Source organism: Strongylocentrotus purpuratus, unplaced genomic scaffold (genome assembly GCF_000002235.5).
Source record: "Strongylocentrotus purpuratus isolate Spur 01 unplaced genomic scaffold, Spur_5.0 spur5_scaffold_15, whole genome shotgun sequence".
Lineage (NCBI taxonomy): Eukaryota > Metazoa > Echinodermata > Echinoidea > Camarodonta > Strongylocentrotidae > Strongylocentrotus > Strongylocentrotus purpuratus.
Window position 1 is genome coordinate 12,449,418 of NW_022145600.1, and position 14,371 is coordinate 12,463,788.

Consider the following 14,371-nt stretch of genomic DNA (forward strand, 5'->3'; position numbering starts at 1 on the left):
CAAATCAAAATATTGAAAAAATATATCAATAAAACATCTTAAGGAAATCAGTGAAATTCACTGCAAAAGTATTTCATTGTTTTTATGTGTATTTGTTCTTCTGCCAAAGCTCCACCCACATAAATATATTGGTGCACTTCAATAAGCTAAAATTTGTGTCTTTGCTTTTTCTCTCCCATTTGCTTGAATTAGATTACATTGTATATCAAGTGATTCTGTAGGCACAGAAGATGGACTTAAATAAATCTGTTTTTCATCTTTTCAGACTTTTTTCCTCATCTCTTCTTTCTCCCCATATCTTCTTTCCCCCCATCTTTACTCTCATCATCTTCATCCCTTATTTCTTTATCTTGAAGAACAAAATCAATTTCCTCTTTATATCTTTCTCTTATCGAACTCTCCCTTGATCACACCGTTTTTTTAACCCTCTTTTAAAAGGAAATTTTCCTCATATTCTTTCTACCAAGTAAGTAATTTTCCACAAAATAATTTCTCACATTTTTTTTATATTCCTAGCCAGATTTTAAACATACAGATGATTCCTCATTGCCTATGTGTTGTTTACATCTAATTTCCCAAACCTCATTCTATACCTCAAATACTAGACTCACTGTTGCCTCTATTACAGCAATCATTCATTAGAACACAATCAAAAGAAACATCAAGTATGTTTGTTTACTTTAATACAATATGAGACCACATACATACATTGTACAAGCACTACCTGGTGAATAGGATATTTTTTCTGTAACTTTGTGACAGTTGAAGTGCATTTACCACATGAACAATACATTTTGTTCTTAATATGATATGCCATGGATATATAAAATGGGGTGATGCAAAAATAGCTTGCATGACAATTCCACTAGTCTGTCGTAAAAACAAACTTACTTGTATGATAACAATCTCTGCTCACCTATTCCACATCTTATGGCCACATAATAGTTGTCTTGTGATTGCCTTTTTCCTTCAACCAAGGTGGCATACAATAACTTTTCAACTAATATGAATTACAAAAAGAAAACTTTCATATATTGAAAAAACAAACATAAAATAAGCAAAAGAAATGTACAAACATTCAATAATACGTTATTTCTGTCATAAAATGGTAAATACCATAGATTGCACCTCCATAAGAAATACTACAAAACATCTAATCAATCTAGTGTCATAATGGAGAAAAAAAAACAAGTGACAATTTCTATACTAGTACACTGCATAAAATCTTTGTCATTAAATTTACAAGCATAAGGAATGTAATTGTTAAAGGGAAGTCAACCCAAACATCCAGTTGGCTTTGATAAAAGCAAGGGGGCAGGGTTTCGATGAAAGTTTGCAGAAAATCTGATACTGGAAAGGCATGATATTTGAATTCACTGATCTGTTTCTCATATTTTCTGTTTTATTGTGGTAATAAAACTAAGCTAACATGAAGGTTCACTTCCATTTCAATCTGCACAAAAACGGGAACAATTAAATGTACATTAAAAGGGGTGATGGCAAATATGTATGCAATACATGGAGAGGGAGGGGGATACATCAATTATATATGGCACTCAGACATATATTTGTATACTTTCAAATTCTTAATTAATTAAGATTGGCCCAAGTAATATAAACCAAAAGACAGTCACAAAATAAAATACGTAGCTCTATGAATATATTGGCTGAACTTTGCAAACCTAAGTGACTCGATCCCTGTCCTATTCCACTGGGGTTGCAATTTGGCAATATCTAAATCTAGAGCAAACATGTGCATACTTATGAAACTTCATCTATTTGAGAACAATTTCTAGTACATATCATCATCCACAACGTTATTTCCAAACATTTCTTTTGCATTGCTGCATCTACACATACTCCACAATCCACATGAAACATAAAATCCTAATATACATATACTTGGCTTCATAAAAATGGCCATAGCTGCAAGAATAACTCATCTAAATATAATTTCACTTTGAATAATTACAATATCCACAATATTTCAAGGTGATGTTGACAAATTTAAATACGATGCGAGTACAAAGTAACAATTATAGTACTAAAAGTTTGTGATGTACATGTACTGAATACAATTAACATAATTTCAACATAACTAGATAGTAAAGGGAATGGCAAATACAGCTAATATTCATACCAATGCAGAAGCACAATATAGTTGATATCTATCAGTATTTATACAGCGCATACAATTTTTCACTCAAAGCACAAAACAAACTGCTAAATTCTTGGTACACTTCTGAATTCTAAGAATCTAATAATGAAATAATGAGCATAAAGGCACAAAACTATCATTTGTTCATCTACATTTCATTTCTTGTAAATGGTTTTTCTTTTTGTAGATGTTGCATTGTCAGGGATACCAGTTGGTTTCACCCCAATGGGCCTGAAAAGAGACTGACATGTTGTAGTCCAATATGTGCTGTAAATTAAGTTGCCTGAAAAAAGTCTGAAATCAGGTTATGGTCTTAAAATGACGTCCCTGCATCATAGACATTTAGCCTTCAATATATGACACTCAATGATTAATATATCAATGAGTGACATTCAACATTATCTGAAATGATTATTTAGTAGTTTACCTCTTAATCTGCTTGTGGCAAGTTCTTTGATCCGACTGAAACAGGACAATGTATTCGCTAAAGTGGTTATAGCTCAATGAGTATCATCTTATGTATCATATCCAATATTCTTAATACGCCACTAATGTTGCAGAACATTACTGAATATAACTTCCAACAGATTTCACAATTTTAAATACCATATTCTTTAAAGTTACCTAATATGAAAATAACAAGTTTTACACTGTGCTTATACAGCACACTGAGGGATGAACTTTAGCGGACATTGTCAATACAGTACATTCAATCACATAAACTCACATTATTGGGACTACATGTAGGGTTTGGTGCCTTTCACTGCCGAGCACTCAGCTCCACCTGACCTTTAACCTCAACTAATCCTTACCTGGCCTTAGGAATACGAGAAATGTACACTAATTTGTTCGCATCATGGTGCTAATCAATTTGCCAAGGTTATTGGCAAGAGCTTGCAAGTATGTATTCCTTTACATACTCAAAGGGCAATCCAACTCTTGTAATAATTTAATTTGAATGATAGATGAGTTCTGGTAAGGACAAATACACTGCAATGATCAAAACGTGATGAATCCATTCGTATTTTTGTTTCATACAATGAAAACAGTAATGTGCAACATAATTGTACAAAAAATACAAGATGTTCACATTTTGTGCAGACTTCAAGCTAATCAATGCTTACTGTGATTCTTCCAATAGCCATTTGAGTTGCTCAGTGAGCTAAGCAAATCAATGATTGTCACAACTTCAGGCTCTATGTACAATACACTAGGATGAACAACTCATTCACTGTAAATGTACACGCCATACATGAATTCAAATCAGCACAAGACAAGCAACCCACTGGACTAATTACCTGAAATCACATGTTTCATTTACTTTAAGTTTGTGCCAAATCTGAGTTGTCTTGAGACGCCTAACAAACAGAACACGTTTCCAAATGGGATTCTTGTTTTTATATGAAGTTAAGATTTGATAGAATGCTCGTCATCACAATTTTTCTCTTACCAGTACCCGACCACCACTTTATAAGACTCTTGTTTTTGCATTAACCCTGTTCAGTAAACCTCTCAACTCACCAACCCGTAATCTACTCAAATATAAACCAGGCACTGGTCTTGAGCTTTTGTTTAACATCAGGTTTAACAAAAAAGATTGGTCTACGGTCAAAATCTCCTTCGTTAAATGTGATCTTAGATCTAGGATCAAGTTTTAAATAAATTAGTGGAATATAGATTAAAACAACATCATCTATCACGTATGATGACCTTTAACCTTTAGTGAAACACACGACTTCTGGCGCATCGTATCCACTCACGCAGAAGGAATGGCCTTCCTTGTCAAGGAATTTAGCTCCGCATAGCTGTACGTCCGTGATGCATTCTTGGTGCGCAAGTGATACCTTCATGTACAATTAAAAGAGAGAGATTGAGGAGAAGTAAGACAAATTACAACAACATGGATACCAGGGCCCCCGTCTTATAAAGTGTTGATATTAATCGCAACTATGTACATAAGAGATGAAGACTGCAAACTTAAGATTGATTGGAGGAATTGGATTGATCCAAATCGATCGTAACTCTTTATAAGGCGGGGCCCAGGAGAGGATGGGCAGAGGGTGAGTTAGATGAAACAGGGGGCAAATCTGTCAACTATAGAGCACTTCAATTATGCATTCTAATTTAATGTTCATTTCCCGCTATGTTTTTTCAGTGTTTTACATGTCATCACAGGGAGGCATCCAAGTAATGGACCCTTTACTGTTTAAGAGTATTATTTTGCAAGCATTGGTTGCTGCAAGGTTGTACAGGTCTCAGATAAGTAGTCAACCTAAATTGACCTGGATCATCTCATGTCCTATAGCACCTTGTCTACCCAATCCAAGGCAAATGATGTATTCATTTATGTTACAATTTCATATTGACACTCACTTGGTCTTTAGCTGTTATAGGTGTTACTATCTAGAGGATAAGTCACCAGACTGTGGATCACATGGTCAGAGGTTAAAGTTCAAACTTCAGCACTCTATACCCCTTGGCAAGACATCCATTTATAATTAATGTGTTTACCTTTGCTTGGTTGTCATCAGCTTTCAATGACCATACTCTCAACATGGTGTCTTCGGATGTGGACAATAACTGGAAAACAAAATCAAAAGGTACAAAAGTTCTTAAAAACCTGGAAAAGCACATTTATATAAAAAAAAAATCATTGATCTTATGAATACATGCAACATTAGCAAGTTAGCTTCCACTTTCAGGATTCATTAATACAGCAATAATGTGATCTGAAATAATTAAAAGGCTACATCACACTTTTCAGGGGGGGGGGGGGAGGTGAGCTTTAACGAAAAATAATGTAGATTTCAAGTTAATTCAAATTCCTTAACATCATTTCACATTCATTTGTAAAATCTTTTTACATGTTTAATTGCCTACTTTTCATTATTGGCAGACTTCAATTTCAAATATACTTTCATTTAATAAATACATGAATTTTGACCCAAAAATCTGATATAAAAACACTACATTCCTCCCACTTCAGATATCTTATTAAATATTTTTGTATTTTGAAGATTATATAATTTCAGTGTTTTTATCTTGAGGTGGAAATAAATAAATGAAATGAAATGAAATTACTGACCAGGCCAACAGAGGGGGCTAGATCCATAGCATGAATCCACTTGGCATGTGCACATATTTCAGTCATGAGGTTTCCCTTCTGTGTGTCAAAGATACGAATATGACCGGTCCCATAGCCTCCTATTACCAGGTTCTTATACAGGCACAGAGATGAACATGTAGCCCTGCAAAGCAAAATAAACAAAGAAACACAATTATTTGAAGCTCAAACCGGTATTCTGAACACCGGTATAGTAATGCAACATGGATCTACTAACGGACAAAACAAAATTACATTTTGGGTTGATTGGTACTCTGGATATGGATATGAAACTTTTGGGGCTTATACCCGTATTCATTACAAAATGCTGGGTCCCTATACTACGTTTCACAATCCTCATAAATTTCTATCATACTCGGTCTCAGTAGGCCTGTCTTCATCAGCTCAAGTTTACATTATCCCGAAGCTCGAAATTGCGTCTTCACCAGGCCGAAACGCTCATCACAAACTTGCTCAGACGAGCACAAATTAGCCAACTATTTCCCAAATAGCGGGATATTTTCAAAACAAGACCAAGATTTCTCAGGATATTTTCTTGACCAAATATACCACCAATTGCAACTGCGGGCTGATGAAAACGCAAATTAGCTGGATAATTTGCGATCTGAATAGTTAAAATAGCGGGTTATTTGGCAAACTGGAGCTTGAGAACTGATGAAAACAGGCCCATTAGGGTTTATAGTATTTATTCAAGTGATATTAGAGAAACTGACCCTCCGCCGTTGATCCTGGTCAACTGATAGAACTTAGGTCCAGCCTGCCAGACCATGATGCAACCACTATCATCACCGCTAGCCATCAAGTCCCCTGCACCGGCTACTGCGCTGATGGGATAAGAGTGACCGCTCAGTGTCTCACTTAGCTGGACATTGGTTCCTCGAGATGGGATGGAAAATACCAGTACAGAACCAATGGATGTACCTAAAGATGAATTTTAAAATATAAAGAGTACAAAGGATTTACATGATTAAAATGATAATGAAACTAAAAGACTACAAAAATACAAAATTTCTATCATTACTAGTAATACTACTACTATTAAAACTTGTATTACTGTTACTATACTACTACTATACTACATGTACTACGACTAATACAACAAAAACTACTATTACTACTACTACCACTGCTACTACTACTACTACTACTACTACTACGAACACTAAACTAGACACAACGTGATTGTAATGTTACTACGTGAAAGAATTATATCATTTTATTTTAATATTTTCAATGGTTACTCTTTTCTATATCAATGCATTATATGTTCTGCATGACAGGAAGTTCTCATATTCAATGTACATATTAATTTTACAGTGTTCTATCAAATTCATCCCAAAAGAACTTAAAAGGTAAAGAAAGGGAAAAATACAAATACGGTAAGCAAGACATGCATCAAATAGACGAAACACTGTTCATACATGTGAGCCCATGCCACAAAGTTGAAATGATAAAACATAGAAAGTGAGGTATACAGAGGTAAACAGGAGAACATAATGTGCAGTATAGGACTTGGGTCATATCTTTAAATTATTTTCTTTGCTACCATCATACGTTTCTTAGTTACCGTACATTTATTATAAGGTAACTACGTATAGAACCCGCCATCTGCAGTGGAAGCAGCTGCTGTGATAGAAGTAGTGGTAGAGACCGAAGTAGTAATAGTAGTAGTCACGGTGGTAGTGTTATGTAGTAGAGTATTCAATTTCAATAGTCTATGTCTGTTTATGCTTTCCTCTCTTTTGTAACAATTTGTCTTTAAAATCTTTATATTCCTCCACCTCTATCATAGTAACTGGAATTCAATTTTTTTTTTTTTTTTTTTTTGAGGGGGGGGGGGGGGGAGGGGTAGATTGAAAATGTTACAGTCAGTAAGCCGGGTTAAGCCCCCAACAAAAATTGTGAAATCGAGGGGGTCCTAAGTTAGAATTTGGCAACCCATGTGTCATGGGTGCCTCTCAGTAAAGGCCATAAGTTTAGGGATCCTAAGAAATAAAACAACCCTGCAAAACATACATATACACTGGTACAATCCTACAAAACCTATCTCCTGTAGGTGTTTTGATAACAAAAAAACAATATACGGTAAATAAAATGGTGTGCAAAAAGTATAACTGCAATCCGTGCTGACAAAAATTGTTCTCAGTAGTCACAAATACCGAACCTGGCGATTCGGGATCACGAACGAATGCAGCCCCTGAACGCAGTTAATTGAGTGGAAGGAAGAAAATTCCATTCAGATTGACTTGTGCTATTCTATTCACTGTGCAAACTTGTACTATATTCAAGACAAATTTTCCCCAATCTAAAGGTTTTGTTCCTAACAGTTCAAGGAGTATATATACGTTAATATCAATAATGTTCTCAACTTGACACACATCAAATAACCAGAGAATTAAAGCATAATTTCCTCGTCTTTAATAAATGAAATATATATGCAAAAATTATCAAATTTATCATTTTTTAGGTTTTGATATAAAATTTGTCCGGAGAATTACCGGTATAGGAATGCAAGTACAATGGCACCCCCTAAAGAATGGAGGGCAAGACATAAAAAGAACAATGAATTCTGTAAATTTACATTTTGCACACAAGAGTAGATGGTGTTTGAAAGTAATGTAGGAGAGAATCTAGGTAAATAAATAAAGTTGAACATGGTCTGTACCTTGTTTGCGAGCAACTACAGCAACAACTATAACTACACCCAAGATAGTTTAGAATGTACATGATAGCATGCAAAAGTGTTATAAATCCACACTGATTATATCCATATTAAATCAATCATGATTACAAAAGCTACCTTCATGTATGCAAATCCTCTAAATAGTCAAACCTGCCTTTCAAATGACAACCTGTATATAAAGATCGCTATATTCTTTGTTTCCCTTAAGAAGAAAAAAAGTTTCTCATTGATACCTGTACAAAGGTACTTGAATAAAGGGGACATGTACATACATGTAAAGAGCTCCTGCTTTATATAAAGATCACCTTTTTTGCCTCCCTCGAGAGCGGTCTTTATATACAAGTTTCGCTGTATCAGTTTGTACATTTGCCCGGTACTGTACTACATAGATCTATCTCAAACAAATACAATCTAAATACTGTATCATCAACTATTAAAGCCCATCTGCACTAGTTTGGCCAGGGGGATTACCTCCCTGCCAGGTCACTGAAAGGTGGTTATCTCATCAAATCAGCTCTCAATTAACATAAGAAAAAGAGGATCATGGGGGACCAACATGCACCGATTAGGCATTATTTGCTATATAGAGGGCGCAAATAGCTATATGTATAAGTAGTACAGTGGGGCTTTAAAGAAGAGAGGAAGCTAGAACCTTACCAACTGCAATGAAGCTATCTAGCACAGATGCTATCCCTCTGGTAAATAGAAAGCCTGCAAAATAGCAAGAATAGTATAATGTATCATTACGTATAGATACCATCATTATAGGTTAAAGTTCTTCAGGTACAAAAGCTCCCACAATGGCCCAATGAATTGGATATCAGCAGTCAAGTTTTTACAAACTTTCAAAATAGTCTATTTGGGCAAATAAGCAAATATATAAACCTTCAATTTAGAGAAATATATCAAATATAAGTCAATTCAATTCAATTCAATAAGGGTTTATTCGTATGATGTTCTGGCAGCCAAAGCTGAATTGCAGATCATTTGTACAAGGTAAAAACATCATGATATTTAAAATACACTGAGCATTATACATGTTGACATAAAATAAAATTAATGACATATAAAAGGATAAAAATACTGGACACATTTATACACATAATAGGCAACACCATTAAACATAAACATATACAAAAATATATGAAGCTTACTTTTTTGAATAATAATCGTTTAAGATACGAACAAAATAGGGAATAGAGCTGTTATTAAAGCGACTAGTTTTACAAATAAATTGAGAATATTTCTGTACATTTCGTAAATTAACTTTAACACTTCTTTGACTTGGTAGCCATAACGAACACAAATCATGCTTTTCTAATTTAATGGCGAAATCAAAACAAAGTTTATTCCTACGTTCTTCCAACGTTAACAAATTGCACAGTTCTAGAGCATGATTATATGTTTCATAATTAAGTCCCAAAATAATTCTACATGCCCGTTTTTGTATTCGTTCAATATTATCTGTTTGTATACGTGTTAGGTTGGAATGAAAAAGTGGTGCACAATACTCTAAAATTGGTCTTATGTATCCAGTATAAACAATAACGAGATCAATAATAGGTAAATTAAAACGTTTCAAGGTACGTAACATATATAACTTTCTATTGCACTTCTTTAACATTTCCTTTACTTGAGTATTCCATTTTAAATCACATTGAATATAAACTCCAAGAACTTTGATTACATTTTCTTCATTTAAAAGTGTCTCATCAATATACAACAGTTGGTGAGTTTGATTTTTCATAAAAGAGACTGTCATAGCAATGCATTTAGTTGGGTTAAGTTTCATATTATTGAGTAAAGACCAATTTTCTAATAACAATAATTCCGATTGCAATTTTGATATTTGTGTACAAGTCCGGCTTTCTACTATAGTTAAATCATCCACATACTTATAAAAAGGGAGTAAACAATCATGACACGCATCGTTAACCATAATTAAAAATAATATAGGCCCCAATTTTGTACCTTGAGGGACTCCTACATTGTTATTTTTTACATTTGAAATACGACCTTTATACCTTACTACTTGTTGGCGGCATTCTAAAAAATCTACTATTAATGAAATGACACATGGTCGTACATCCAATTTAACAAGTTTACAAATTAAAATATTATGATCAATCCGGTCAAACGCTTTAGAAAAATCGGTTAAAACTATTGTTGAAATTGTTTTTTGTTTATCTGCATTTTTGTATAAATTATGTAACATTGCAATTAAATAATGGCAAGTAGAAAGACCACGACGATTTCCATACTGGTTTTTATCAATAATATCACCAATATCCTCACACAACCATTTAGTAATGAAAGTTTCAGCTATTTTAGCAAAGTAAGAAGTTAGGGCTATGGGCCGTAATTCAAGTAGAGTTGGTGGATATGATTTGGGTACTGGTACTATCTCAGCATACTTCCATACTTGTGGAAACACCCCTTGCTTAAATGTAAAATTAAGAATATAACATAATGGAAAAGATAACTCATAAGCAAATTCACGTAATATTCGGACAGGTAAGTCGCCTAAAATAGTCGATTTTTGTAAATTAAGTTTACGTAACAGATCATACACTTCTTTCGATTCTATTATTGGGCAATCCACAGGTGAAGGTAAATATGCTGGTAACTTTGTTTTATCAAGTTTCGGTAGGTCTGCTGCCACAGATAAAAACTTATCGTAAATGCAATCGGCTGCTTCCTTAAAATGTTCAGGCTGATCAGTTGCAATACCTGGTATGTCAATGGATGGTTGATCTTGAGGTCCTTGAGTTATGAGTTTTATATGACGATACCAATCAGCGGGATTATTTATTTTAAGTGTATGAATTCTTTTATTATAAAATGAGTCCTTAGCTAATATTATTGCATCTATAACTTTGTCTCTAAAATATTTCCACAGCTCTTTATTACAAGAGTGCCAAGCTTGCTGTCTTCGTTTAATTAACGATTTTATCTCACTAGATATCCAAGGTTTATCACTTTCATGAAATTTGATAGTCTTAGTAGGTAGGGACTGATCAATATGTTCTCGCACAACATTATAAAATAAATGACACATATCCGACGGGTCAATGATTTGATACAAATCTTCCCACGTGTGACGGGTTATCCAAGTGCCAAACGCTCGGATTCCACTATCTGTTAGAGGGCGTACTATTTTTGTCGACACTGCATAGTACATCATTATTTAGTTCCAATGTACATTTTTGATAAAAAAGAATACATAGCAATGAAATAATCACATTTTGCATATTTCAAAAAGAAAACTTATTGATGTAGATTTCAGAAATTATTTTTTAGTTGCTATGTATTCGATGAGCTAGGTTTATGAATTAAAGATATTTTATGAAGTATATTTAATTTACCATCGTTGCCATCAGAGTTGAATAGAGCATGCCAAAAGACCAATGCTGAGCTATCTGGTTCAAACATCTAGAAGGATAAAAAATCAAACAAACAAACCATTAGTGAAACAGAAAATAGATTCAATACATTCAAATATACATGTATCTGCATGTACACACACTCCTTACCTATGATCATCAATTAATGATATTTCATTCCTTCTTTCCTGCGTTACACACGAGTCATGTACAGAATAATGTGCAATTGCCTTGATGCACTTCCAAAATTCTTTAGATTAGTTTCTCACTTTCTCTGCATCAGCCCATATCTGCACTGAAAAGGCATTTATATTCAGACATACATGTACATGTACAAGCAAGTATTTAATTGAATACTTCAATTAAATACATCAGAAATATGAATATTTTGACCAACTTAATATTTTGCTCACATGTTTTTTTTGTGCATGATCAATAAATATGAATTTAATTTAATTTAATTTAATTGATATTTAGGCTGAGATAAAATATTTAGCCAACTTGTACGTTTGGCTTAGTAAACAAAAATATGTTGACCTGTCATATAACAAAATTGTGATGGATGATCCTCTATAATTCGATCACACACATTTACAAACTCATTTTATTACATATTTTTTATTGATATCAATTATCAACTTGTGATTGATTTTATTTGAATCAATCACAACTTGTTGTTATATTAGAGAGGACCCAACGTATTGGTTTATTGATAGTGTTTTCTCACCTGTACACCTTTCTGACAGCATACCACCATTAGAGTTCTTGATGGCAACTCACAGAATTTGGCCTGCAACATACAAAAACAAAGAAACATATTGTCTATAGTTTTGCCCAATTCGTTTAGTGGATCTGCTCAATCTAAGTTATACACATTGCTCCAGAATAACTGAACCACTTAACATTCATGATATCTAGAGCAATTAGACCAAGATCTTTTTGTTTCATCCGCGTCATTATTTTAAGCACTTTCAATTGACATCAACATGAACATTGACATTCAAAAATGATTCCATCTCTCTCATCCCAATTACGCAAGCACTTAAAACGCTATTAAACCAACGTCATCAATCTGTTTAACAGTCTTTCAATTTCTCTTACAAAATTATTATAAGTAATATTAATAATAAGTGTATCTTTTTGTGCCTGTGGGCTTTGTGGCTTCAATTTAAAATTAAAAATTTGCTCATGCCTCGTGGATCATTTTGTATTTGTATTGTATATTTATACCTAGCTAGATAAAAAGAAGAGCAAGACAACATAAGTCAGATTGTCAGTCATTTGGTAAATCAAATGAGTATCAATTCAATGATAATAAGGTTCCATGACAAGATAAATCTACCTCAAGGATGGCTGCATTCTGAGTGACGCCTGCCACATCTTTGCAGTGCAGTTGTCGCTGTGTGACATTGGGGCTGACACCGCTCCCCGCTCCTTCGCTAGCACAGTTCGAGATATTCACCACCGCCTTGTGAACAACAGCGTAACATGTCACATTCCGCTCCGGCGAGCACAGAACAGAAAGGTTGTTGTATCTCAACGACGCAGAGCTCTTCAAATGTACTGATTTTGATTTATGATACATGATGATTAAGGTGTAATTTCAGCTTTCCCAGGCTCAATAACAAGGGTCATTCATTCAGAAGCGTCCTGTAGTGAAGGCAATCGGGTCAAGAGGTGGTTATCTGTATTACGTCGCAGATGGCGACAGACACATTTCGGACACGGTGCATGCCGATGGCAGACCTCGGGAAGTAAAGTTGCTCAGGGCGGTCTGAAAATCGTCTAAGGCTTCCTAATATGGCAAATCTAAAGATACGCTGTAATACAAACAGGGCTAAATGTTTTTCCCGATTTCCCATTCTCTCCTGTTGTCCCCCTTTTTCTTTGTTTCCGTTTTGTATAAAATATATTTGTTGTTTTTCTTTCTCCCTCATTTATCTTTTTGATACAATTAGTCCTCTCTTCCTTTTTGATAATTAATATAATCATCTGATAATAAACTATAAGTGGAGGACCCCCTCCCCATTGTTAAAAAAATACTGTATATTCTCTCTCTCTCTCTTTCTCTCCCTTTCTTTCCAATCTCTTCCCTTCTTTCTCATAATTTATCCCGTTCATAATTCTCATACCTTCATTTTCCTTCTTCTCTTTCACCTACTAATCTACCTTTCTTTTCCCATCTTTCTTGATCCCTCTATCCCTTTCCTTCTTTCTTTCTTATTTCTGATGCCTTCTCTTTATCCTCTAAATCTCTCACTTTCTCTCTCTTTCCACTTTTCCCCATCCTTTTTTCTATGACACATCTCCTTCCTTGTTTAAGGAATAGATTTGTACAAACTTAGCAAACCCTAGTGGCAGAAAGAACTGTGTCTGCAATGTCCTGTAAGGACAGGCCCGAGCAGGATTATACGCGCATGTCATATCTATATCATCCATATACATAGCTAAGAGTCCTTTAGCCTAGATCAGGCTAGCCAATAGCAAAACAGTTGCCAGATAAAGATGAACCACAGCATGAGAATACTAACAAAAATCCTACATCTCTAACAGACACCGCTTTTAGAGCCACCAGAATTCATAAGTATTGAAATATAAACACCAAAGACATATCTATACAGAATCATAATTGTTTATGTTTTAATACAAAATATATTTCATTTCACAGTAGTTCTCATTTTCAACAAGCTACTACATGTACATTCATTATTAAACTTTGTGCTTGAATATTGTGCTTCTCCCACAAAGAAAATTAAAGAACTCCATATATTCACGTCTCAGTCAAATATTCATGTAATAATGTTGAGTGAAACACAGTAAATGAACTAATCAACGATAATGGAAATGCATGTAATGTTTATTCATTCTTATGTAAAGAAAGAAACATAACAGAGGGAGGTGTTGCAGTATATATGAGAAATGATATCAATTACATGTTTAGAAACAACTTAAAGGGATAGTTGAGTTCTGTTGCAGAGGGCGCTACACAAAATATTTTTTTTGCGAGATAATGAAAAACTGAG

General features: G+C 34.2%; 1 protein-coding gene across 1 annotated transcript; it reads right to left on the minus strand.

Moving 5' to 3' along the window:
* Positions 1 to 1,038: 1,038 nt before the first annotated feature.
* Positions 1,039 to 13,042, minus strand: LOC574691 (WD repeat-containing protein 54). Its single transcript, XM_775056.5, has 8 exons — positions 12,691 to 13,042; positions 12,076 to 12,138; positions 11,331 to 11,397; positions 8,623 to 8,676; positions 5,996 to 6,203; positions 5,244 to 5,406; positions 4,670 to 4,738; positions 1,039 to 4,002 (listed from the first exon to the last, which is right to left on the minus strand). Exons 1-8 carry the CDS (start codon positions 12,931 to 12,933, stop codon positions 3,871 to 3,873), a joined length of 999 nt encoding a protein of 332 aa, XP_780149.3. The 5' UTR covers positions 12,934 to 13,042; the 3' UTR covers positions 1,039 to 3,870.
* Between the last annotated feature and the right edge of the window lie 1,329 nt (positions 13,043 to 14,371).